This window comes from Chenopodium album, chromosome 25 (assembly GCF_948465745.1).
Source record: "Chenopodium album chromosome 25, dcCheAlbu1.1, whole genome shotgun sequence".
Lineage (NCBI taxonomy): Eukaryota > Viridiplantae > Streptophyta > Magnoliopsida > Caryophyllales > Amaranthaceae > Chenopodium > Chenopodium album.
The window spans coordinates 16180555-16191860 of record NC_137858.1 but is presented as its reverse complement, the minus strand read 5'-3'; the positions used below and the strand labels follow the sequence as shown (position 1 = coordinate 16191860).

The 11306-nt window shown below is 32.6% G+C and overlaps 1 protein-coding gene across 1 annotated transcript; it reads left to right on the top strand.

Moving 5' to 3' along the window:
- The first annotated feature begins 603 nt into the window (after positions 1 to 603).
- Positions 604 to 4098, top strand: LOC145615522 (elongation factor 1-gamma 2-like). The gene is made up of 8 exons (XM_081670596.1): positions 604 to 723; positions 808 to 857; positions 1647 to 1796; positions 1883 to 1943; positions 2027 to 2079; positions 2211 to 2312; positions 2402 to 2897; positions 3475 to 4098. Exons 2-8 carry the CDS (start codon positions 849 to 851, stop codon positions 3852 to 3854), a joined length of 1251 nt encoding a protein of 416 aa, XP_081526722.1. The 5' UTR covers positions 604 to 723; positions 808 to 848; the 3' UTR covers positions 3855 to 4098.
- Positions 4099 to 11306: the final 7208 nt, after the last annotated feature.

The window sequence follows — 11306 nt, the reverse complement described above, 5'->3', positions numbered from 1 at the left end:
ATTTTTTCCCCCTTACTCTTAATAGGTGTTAAATAAATATTCGATTCGTTTTATCAGATATTCAAAAAACGATGATTTGACTTGAAGTTTCAAGTATCGAATTGGTTTTAGGATTTCTGTTTCGGATTTGAGTTTTCAGATCGGGCTTTTTGAATTGAATAAAGATTATAATTTTTTTCCAAAAATTTAAAAAACCCAATTTCAAACCTCGTGATCTAATTCAAAAACCCGATTATTCGAAAATTCCGGATCACATTTTCTCCAATCCGAAATTTTTCAGACATACGGATTTTTAAATTTGATCGAATTAGGTATTCAAAACTTAACAGCTGACTACTCTCAAGCGTTTGACTTGCGGAGCTGACTTAAATTTGAGAGGTATTGACTTAGGGCTTGTTCTGATTTACGTACTGAACTAAACTGAAATGAACTGTTTATGAGAAAACAAAATTAGTTGTTGAACTGAAATGAATTGAACTGTAATTAAGCTAAAGAAAACAGACTTTTAAAAAGGTCTTTTTTCTTACCTTCCAAAAAAAAAAAGGAAAGAATAAGAATATACGGTTTAAAATAGAAACCCTATTCCTCAAAAAAAAAAAAAAAAAAAAAAGTAGAAACCCTAAAAACTACCGATTGCAAAAGCCTAAAACCTCTCGCAGCCTCCTCATTCTCATTCTCTCTCTCTTCGCAACTCCAGAAGCTGTGCCTGCGCAACCCCCTTAGGTATTTTCTCTCTCTTCCATTTTCAAAACCCTAAAATTTTTCTCAATTTATTCACTCAATTTCATTTTTTAACCTTTGATTCAGATCTTTCTTCTCTATTGGTGTCGCAGTCTCAGTCCAACATCATGGCTCTGGTTAGTTATATCTCTGTTTTCTTTATTTCATTATTTATTGTTTAAAATCATCGCCGAATACAATTAATTTTGCTTGATTATGATTTTGTTACTGTTGTTTATTTGCTGCTTTTGGTTTCGTTTTGGATCTGTGAATTTTGATTTTTGTAGCTGATTTGCAATTTAACTTGAATTTAGTTTGTTATTTGCTGGGTTTTGTTTGAATTGTTGATTTGATATTACTAATGATAAAATTTTGATGATTACAATTTATCGGTAATTCGATAAGAACCCTTTATAAGGGTGTTTTCATTTGAATGATTTGAGATTTCCCTCACCTTTTTTGATTTTGTTTTGTTGATTGCACATTTTTAAGGAGTATAGTTCTTGAATTTGCTTCCTACTGCGAATTTCGATTGCATGTCTTTTAATCTATGTAAAATTCATTTAAGAATTTGATTACATTAAACTTTAGTATAGCTATTTTTGGATCGATTTGCTATGAGTTTTATTGAAATTTCTATGTTATATTTGATTCATTTTTTAAGATGTTGATCAGTACTGATCACTGATATGATTAGCTAGCTATATTTGTGTTCCCACTTTTTATATCAGCTATTTCACATTCTCCGTTTGTCGAAAGTTACATTCTTTTTTTTAAATAGAGTTGTGAATTGAATTATACGAATTATACCGCCACATTGGTTCCGTTCATTTTGCAATTCGCTGTTTATGTTAGATTATATATTTTGCAATTCGCTGTTTATGTTAGATTATATATTTTACATTCGAGTTTTTTCTTCTCCTCAGGTCTTGCATACAGGACTCCCAAATAAGAATGCCTACAAGGCTCTTATTGCTGCTGAATACAGTGGTGTGAAAGTCGATGTGGTCAAGGATTTTCAGATGGGTGTTACTAACAAATCGCCAGAGTTTCTTAAAATGAACCCCATCGGCAAGGTAGCCTATCAATCTTAAAGGGTATTATTTTTCTTTGCTTTGAAATGTTTTGTATAATTTTTGATGTGAGAATTGACTGTTTTCAGGTTCCAGTACTGGAAACTCCCGAGGGTCCTGTATTTGAGAGTAATGCCATTGCTAGATACGGTGAGTTTGTACTGCCTCTCTCCTGATATGATCTATATCTCATCTAGCTATTCTTTATAATTAATTAAATTCATGTTTTGCAGTGACCAAGCTGAAGGCTGATAATCCTCTCTTTGGCTCTTCACTAATTGAATATGTAAGACTGAACTTTAGCATTTGGTTTATTTATTTTCCAAATGCAATGCTGGTGCTACTTAAGCATGGATGTTCATTTGCAAATGCAAATGCAATATGGTCATTTGATTATGTATATATTTTGTTTGTCAGGCCCACATTGAGCAGTGGATAGACTTTTCAGCCACTGAGATTGATGCAAGCATTGCTCGCTGGTTGTATCCTAGACTTGGTTACGGTGTACATCTTCCTCCGGTTAGTTGGTTTACTTGTATAATTTAAAAGGGTCTAAATATTTTTCTAGACGCATCAATTGATGCATCTCTTCTGTTGTTATTTTGAAGGCTGAGGAAGCTGCTATTGCTGCATTGAAGAGGTCCCTTGAAGCATTGAGCAAACATCTTGCTTCCAACACTTTTCTGGTCGGAGACCGTGTTACACTGGCTGATATTGTCATGACCTGTAACTTGTTTTACGGATTCCAGCGAATCATGACCAAGAGCTTTACTTCTGAATTCCCTCATGTCGAAAGATATGTCTGGACTATGGTTAATCAGCCAAACTTCAAGAAGGTGTTGGGTGATGTAAAGCAAACAGATTCTGTTCCAGCTGTAGCAAAGAAGCCAGCTCAAGCACAGCCTGCTAAGCCCAAGGCCAAGGAGGAGCCAAAGAAAGAGGCACCCAAGAAGGTAGAGGCACCTGCAGCAGAAGAGGAAGAGGCACCCAAGCCAAAGGCAAAGAATCCTCTTGATCTTCTTCCCCCTAGTAAGATGGTACTGGATGAGTGGAAGAGGCTCTACTCCAACACCAAATCCAATTTCCGTGAAGTAGCAATTAAAGGTATGGTTTTTGTGTTAATGAACAAGGTGGTAGCTATTATGCTAAAGATCCCTTTTTCCCTTAGCTTTATTATGTCCATTTTATAGAATCTATACCTTATTCCTGCTTCACTGTTTCTTGTTTTAAGCTGTCAATTTATTTTGGCATTCCAGTCTAATGTTATGAACTTGCCTCTGCCTGCACCTCTGAATGGCTGCGTAAGTTATCATGAGAAACTGATTCGAGCCTTTAATTTCTGTTTTTGCCCCTTTCCCTCTTATTCTTGTTTCCTGGGTCATTGATGTATTTCTTGAAAATTATAATTTGAAGCCTGAATGAATGGCTGGCCTTGTTTGTTGACTTGTAACCAATTTTGGGAGTTATACTGTAGTTGATTGTCTTGGCTTGTATTTTTTTTTTTTTTTTTTTTGGTTATACGCTGGCAATTGTATATGGATTATCCTTGAAATTTGTAATGTGGATTTATGTGTACTGTATTTTGGAAACATTGTTAAACACATTTTGCATCAATCACTTTTGTTTCTATAATGCTGTTATGCACGATAACTTTCTCATACTTATTCTCATGTTTTTGCAGGATTCTGGGATATGTATGACCCAGAAGGCTACTCTCTGTGGTTCTGTGACTACAAGTATAATGATGAGAACACCGTCTCTTTTGTGACCATGAACAAGGTTAGTGGATTCTTGCAAAGAATGGATCTTGCTCGCAAGTATGCATTCGGAAAGATGCTTCTGATTGGATCAGAGCCCCCATACAAGATCAAGGGTTTGTGGCTCTTCCGTGGACCAGAGATCCCTCAATTTGTGCTTGATGAGTGCTACGACATGGAACTCTACGAGTGGACAAAGGTTGACATCAGTGATGAGGCTCAGAAGGAGCGTGTTAGTCAAATGATTGAAGATTACGAGCCTTTTGAGGGAGAAGCTCTTCTTGATGCCAAATGCTTTAAGTGATTCAATGCCGTCCTTAATGCTTAGGATATGTAGTTTGTTGGTCTATTGGTTCATACTTGTTCCATAGATTATGCTACCGTCCCCATTTAATTTTGCCTTAGAAGTCTTTTTTATTGACTTTTTATTTTGAATATTTCTATTTTGGTTTCTGCCTTTTTAGACGATTTTGCGGCAATGTTATCTAATGACAGCAATATAGTGGGTCATTACGAGCTTACCATGAGTACGTCTTGAAATGACATTTGAAACATATTCGTGTTGTTTTGTAGTAAATTTCATGTGTTGAACATACCATTTTGGTAAATAGGTGTGATAGATTGATTATTATGTAATACCGCTTTCAGTTATGATTGATGGCTTGATTCTCAAAATGGTTAAAATTACCTAATTTGAGGTCCGAATGGCAAAAGAAATACTCGAAATACCTTGGTGTGGCAAAAATGTGCTTGTACCTGGCAAATGGGTCATTTGGGTCGGGTCACTTTCGGGTCGGGTCCTTTCGGATCAACTAACATTCGGGTGTCGGGTTTGTTCGGGTCAAACACTTCAAGTCAAATTCTGGTCGGGTCAGTTCGGGTGTCGGGTCAGAATCGGGTCAACTCCATTTTCGCGTCGGGTATGGGTCGGGTCGGGTCAATTTCAGGTCATGGGTCAGGTCATCGGGTCTGGGTCAGGATTGCCAGGTCTACTTGTACCTAGGCATCTCTTGACCTTAAATCTTTTTTTTTTTTGAAAAAGACCTTAAATCTATTCTATTAATACTACTATACTAAAGTAATCGCCGTGATTATCCCCTAATACACGTGTCGCGTTCTCATTAAAAAAATTTCCGCCTAAAGTTGTTTTTTTTTTTATTTTTTTTAAAGGTTTGTTACATTATTTTGAATTTAAATATGAAGATTGGATATTGGTTTAAATTGGTATTATCTCTTAAATAATGAATAAAAATAAAACATTTTGATACTCCCTCCGTTTCACTTTGTTAGTCCTATATAGAATCAATCACAAAAAATAAGAGAATGAACAATATTTGGAATCTTACATTTTAGTACAAAAATTGCTTAATTAGTTCTACCTTATTAAATGTTCTGATTTTTTTTTTCTTTGGAAAGCATCAATTACAATACTTGTTGAATGTAAGGAATATTAATCAAATGTCATGTCATCAATCCACTAATGGGATGGATTTGGAATGGATGATCAATCAAAATATTTAATTACTGCCATGTCATCAATCTACTAATGGGATTAGAAAATATAAGAACAAATTAAATAATAAAATAAAATAAAAAAAAGAAATAGATTCAATATGGGTAAATCATTTTGAAACGCCCAAAATAGTACTAGTATCTAAAACTAACATTATGAAACGGAGGGAGTAATTTTTTTTATAAAAAGGTTTGTTTGAGATAATCTGACGTAAATTATTAATAGATAATAAAAAGTTTGTTATTACTTTTTTTTATATATATTTTTTTTTGTTATCTTTTAAAAAAGTTTGTTACTGTATGATTGGATATTGCTTTATATCGGTAATTATCTCTTAAACTATTAAGAAAATAAAACACTTTTGATATTAAAAAAAAATAAAAGGTTTGCTACTATGAACTTTTGATAAGTACACGTGTCTCATTAATAACAAAACAAATTTCGCCAATTTTTTTTAATTTATGATGATGAAAAGTTACAATAATTTATAAAAAAAATACTCCGTATGTATTAAAAGAGTTTTAAGGTAGACATTTAATGAATTCAAATTCTTTAAAAAAATGTTATATAAATCATTCCATTTAAAATAACTGACTTTAATTTTATGATTTACAAGTCTTATTATTATGTAATCGTGCATGGCACGGGAAAAAAAACTAGTTACACATTACTAAAGGCGGATCTTAAATGACACTTGGCAACGTTATATTGAATACTTACTTCCTAAAATATTTTCCCTCCAAAAGTATTTACTTACAAAAAAAAATAAAAAAATAAAAATAAAAAAATAAATAAAATAAAATAAATAAAAATCTTACCATATTGAAGTATCATTTATCTAAATAATGAGATTTGCTTTATATAAAATCTAACTAAACTTTCTAAAATATTAAATTGTTCACTATAACTATTACATGTGGTTATTTTTATTTATATACTTCATGCATTCTAATAATTGGTGTCGAGTCTTTATTTTCTTATGTCTTATATAATTTTGTTGTACTATACGAGTAATTACTCTGTATTAAACAACCATTGCACTGGAATTAATGTTGTACTTCATTATTTAATTTAGAAAAAGTATTGCACGAAAATTTAACTAGTTGGATTCCTAAAAGCTAAAACAACCTTAAAAAAAATCTTGAACAAGCAATTTTCTCAGCACACAAAAAAGACACTTGCATCCATAATTTTGTAGCTTTAAAATGAGGTATTTATGTCAATTTTGATCTCAAATTAAATCCTCAATGACCCCTGAAAAGTTTAGTTGAGAAATTTTGGCATGTAAATTGAGACATTAATTTAAACGAAAATTGGAGTTATGCCCTGTTCTCTTCACCTTAAAAAAAATAATTTTAAGTACAAATAATTTCAGTTTAGTAAAAATAAGTTCAGTTCAGTAAAATTAATTTCAATTCAGTTCAGTAAAAATAAGTTAAGTTCAGTAAACTTCAGTTTTCTTAAAGAAGAATTATAATAGAAAATCAGTAAAAAATAATTTCAGTACAGTAAAATTAATTAAAGTTCAGTAAAAACAATTTAAGTTCAGCAAATATAATTTTGTTTCAATAAAAATAATTCCAATTCAGCAAAAATAAGGTGAAGAGAACGGGGCCTTATTAGATCATTTAATGATTTCAAGTAAATGGTCTATAACTTCACCTATTTGAAGGAGGGGGGGTGTAATCCCCCGTATTTATAAATATATTATAAATGAATTTTTATTTTATTTATAATATTTATGTGTGTTTTTCCGGGATTTAAGTTTTAAAGTTCCAAATTATTTTTGGGTTGATTATTGATTTTGTTCTAAAAGGATTTTTAATTGTCCATTCTACAATTTATGCCATACATATTAAATAAAGCTAGCCCATTTCATTTATCTAATTGGCCCATTAATTTTATGAGGCCCAATCTTAAAACTAACCCTACACCACTCTCTCTCCTATAAATACCCCATACATCCCCAAAATTTTCCCCACACAAAAGGTTAGTCTTATTTTTCCTCCTCTTTACTTTCTTTATTTTATTTTTCCTTTATTTTTCTTTTTCCTTTCTTTTTTCTTTTTTTCCTTTTCTTTTTTTCCTTTTCTTTTTCCTTCTTTCCCTTTCCTCCTCCACGTGAGAATTGCTTCTCACCTTGCTGCCACCCTTATGCCGCCAGCCACCACTCGTGGCTGTTCCTTCCTCTCCCCTCTTTGTTTTTCTTACTTTGCCTAAAATAATTAATTTTGTTTATGGTTTGATTTTTGTAGTATAAAGATTGTATTTTTAGTATCAAAATCATGTTTTTGATAGCTTAAACCTATAATTTCAGATTTTAATTATGCTATAAATTTTCAGATTTTATGAATTATAAAACTAGGGTTTCAATTTATTCAAATTGGGATTTTAGGGTTCTAATGAGCAATTAATTTGGGGCTTTTGTTCCTATTGGATTCTAATGCATAATTAACCATAAAAACATGTTTTTAATGAAGTTTTAAGGACTTTTAATGAAAATTTTATTGCTGGAAATTTTTGTAAGTATTAATTTGTGATTATTGGTTGTTTTCTAGGAGGTAATTTTTCTCTAGGAGACTTTTAAGTAATTAAAAGTGGCGCAAAGGATTGTTTATACGAGGTACGTACATGTCTACTTCGTTATACGTAGTATCATGCATGTTTAGGTACCAAAAGGAAAGAACTTAGTTTCATGATTAGGGAACACTTGGATGGAAATTGTTTGATTACACATTAATTTAATTCACGTGCTTATGTTTATGAGATATGTTTTGGTGAATTGATTATGTTTGTATGGAATTATGGATGCAAACATGTTGAATTATATTGGATTAATTGTTTGTATGGAATGTCGATACAAACATATTTTTATTGGATTGGTTTATTAACCATGTTTGGATTATTAAAGGATTGGAATTGAATGGTTTAAGTGGAATGAATTTATTAATTATTCCACAAGGTTATTATTTATTTATTTATTACTAAATCATGACTTGTTAGTATGTTGAGTAAAGGTGGATTAAGCCGAAATGGCTAGGTGAGTTGACTATGTTCAACAATTTTGGATAATTTAGAAGTTTAATGGAATTAAAAGTCAATTTGTGATGTGATCACAATTGTCCTAAATAAGATTAAAAATGAATTGATGTATGATTGTTATGTATGGTCTTCTTGATTGAGTCGGCTATTAATTAAAATTGTAATCACGTAAAGTGAAACATGGATGAGCAATAAAACTCTGGAAAGCGTGCACTTCTAGAGTATTGACAATTATGGGTTGGGGTATACGGTGGTAGCTCGTGGCTTTTCGAGGCTTGTTTGATCAACATGTCCTCTTCTCTTTTGGTATTTACATTTTATTTTATAATGAAAGTTAGATGGGATCCTAGACTAACTTTGTGAGAATGGAGTCGCGCCCATTCTTGCATTGCGCTAAACTTTTATTTTAAATGGTCATTTGGGACCAAAATGATTTGGTGGATTGGACAACCTCGTCTATTGCTTACTCCAAACTAAATTAATCTAATTAAATATAGAGTCAAGTGTTTGGAATTAATTAGTAAGTATGTTGAGTCAATTGAATTGTCTAAGTGCGGAGTCTTGATTAATGAATTCGTGTTGTATGTTTATTTATTATAATTGATTGAGCATGCTAGGTTTGTACATTGTAGCTTGTATGTACTCAGCTTTGCTGACTGCGTGCTTTTGTGTGTGTTTTCTTTTGGTCATGGCCTTCGCCTTTCAATGACCCTGTGATGATCCAATTATTAACTTGTATTATTGGGGAGCAGTATTGCACAGGTTAGCTTGATGATGTGAAGTTCGGGGATTTGACATACGCATTGTCAAGGGATTGGTGTGATTAAGAGTATTCGATTCTTGTGTTGAACTTATTTATGTTTTACTATTTTAATTATGTTTTGGGATTTTGAATATTGGTTTGGTTTTAAATAAGGGCCTTATATGGTTCCAATTTGTAAGCTTTGACTTATTCGTTTTCCTAAACTATGTTATTTTAAAGACTTAAGTTTGTTTTTCCGCTGCGATACTTTGATAAAGCCTTAACGTTTTAACACGTGGCGGTAACATGTCAATGTCGGAAAGTTAAAGTCAACACTTGGAACTTAGGGGGTGTTTGGTAAGAGGGAATTGAGGGTGAGATTGGGAGTTTTAATCCCAAATTAAAAAAAATAAGCCTTGTTTGTTTGGTGGGAATGGGAATAAAAAGGGGTTTGGGAATGAGATTATTTATGGGTGAATTCTCACCATTTAATTACCTAGGGAGGGTAGGTAATAAATGGATGGGAATGGGAATAAGGGGAAAATGACATTTTGCCATTAATGAAAAGAATGAAATAATAATCTTAGTAAGGGTATTTTTGTAAAATTGTTATTTATTCCCTATATATTCCCACCCACTATCCAAACAAAGTATTGACATATTTTCATGTATTCCCATCAATTAAATTCCAATCCCATTCCCACCTTTTAATCCCCAAACTCTCGTTCCCACAATCCAAACGCCCCGTTAAGGTCTCATCCCACACACATTAAAAAAAAATATGAAGTACTACATAAAAAAAAAATTTAAAAATATAAAATAATAATAAAAAAATCCCTATTTTGCTATATTTTATTTTATAAATGTTCTTTTTCTCATAAAAGTGGTGACATATATTGATATAAAGTCTTTTCTAATAAATTCTATTTATACGTAGGATTAAAGTTATGTTTAATTCACTTTATTCCATGACATATTGACATTATTACTCACTCCTATCTCATACTACCTTTGTTTTATTTAGTTGACATCCTTTTTTTAATTATCACGTTTGTCAACACACTATTTTAATGATTAATGTCTTTCAATATTGTAAAATTATATAAAATAAATAAATAAATAATATATTAATAAAATATTCATTGACACTATTCATCAAACAAGTTTTATACAATAGTAGTTATAAATCACACAAGCTAGTTATAGTATAGTTTATGAATAGTTTAAAAGTCAAATGATGTTAATTAAAAAAATGGAGGTAATATTCTTTAAAAAATTAGTTTGAGATCAAATCAAATTAGAAAGGGAATTTCTCAACGTTAACCCCCAACTTCTGCTACGCCCCAATGGTGATCTCCCCTTTTTTTAATTATACAAAATGACCTTAGTTAAAAATTTCATCTCACTTATGACATTAATGAGAGTTAATTAATTAAAAAAAAACTAACTATGGTTAGCTTTGGGAAATTTTTTTTTTAAAAAACAACTAAAAAGGAAAACCACCAACCCAGCCAGCCCCACTACAAGTTCACCACCTCCTGCCAGCGTCTAGGGTTCCCCGTTCCCCTCGCCGGCGACGCAACCCCAACCCCACCATTACCCAGAACCCAAACCCCGTCTACGACCCTCCCTCTCTCTCCTCTTCCCATCGCAACCACCATTTTCGCTCAAATTAAGTTCGCAATTGAGCAATCAGTGCTTTAATTCGTTCAATTGTCCTCTATTTTCAATCACAATGTGTTTTTCGAACCTTAAATCAAGCAATTGTCAATTCTTAGATTTTTCCCAATTTCTAGGGTTCTTCCAATTCCATTCTACATTGTTCGAATTTGAACAATTAGCTACAATTTGTAAGATGGTGTGTAAGATGGTTGTTGCGGGCTGCACTAAGGGCAAGGTGGCTGATCGGTGAAGGAGAAGGCGGAGAATAAAGAGAGAGAGATCGATCGGTGGTCGAATCTAAGTCATCTGATGGTTTGAGGGTGGTCGGGAATTTGAGTTTGGCGATTCAGAGGTGGTGACGTGAGGAGGAGAGAGAGTGAGGGTCGTATGTAGGAATTTGGGAATCTAACTTGGCGGTGGTCGAGGTAGATCAGGCGCAGCGTCACCGGCGGTCAAGGAGCCTGAGTAGCATCGCCGGAGGTCGGAGAAACCTAGGGAAGCGTCGCCGGAAATGGTGATGGTTGCTGGCAGGTGGGGGTGGCTGGTTTTTGGTGTTTGGGGTTAATCTTTTTAATGTTTCTTTTTTTTTAAAAAATATAAATCTAACCATAGTTAATAATTAATGAAATAAGGTTATGAGTGAGATGAAATTTTTAATAAGGTCACTTTGTATAATAAAAAAAAGGGAGGTTACCATTGGTGCGTAGCAAAAGTTGGGGGTTACCGTTGAGAATTTCCCAATTAGAAAAATAACTTTTTTTAAGACTAAAATTAGAAAACAAAAAAAAATTTTCTAC

What these genes read in the sequence shown, in the direction of transcription:
- LOC145615522 (XM_081670596.1), top strand. An exon ending in AAATGAACCCCATCGGCAAG is followed by an intron (nt 1,797 to 1,882) that starts GTAGCCTATCAA and finishes GACTGTTTTCAG; the next exon opens with GTTCCAGTACTGGAAACTCC. An exon ending in ACGGTGTACATCTTCCTCCG is followed by an intron (nt 2,313 to 2,401) that starts GTTAGTTGGTTT and finishes GTTATTTTGAAG; the next exon opens with GCTGAGGAAGCTGCTATTGC.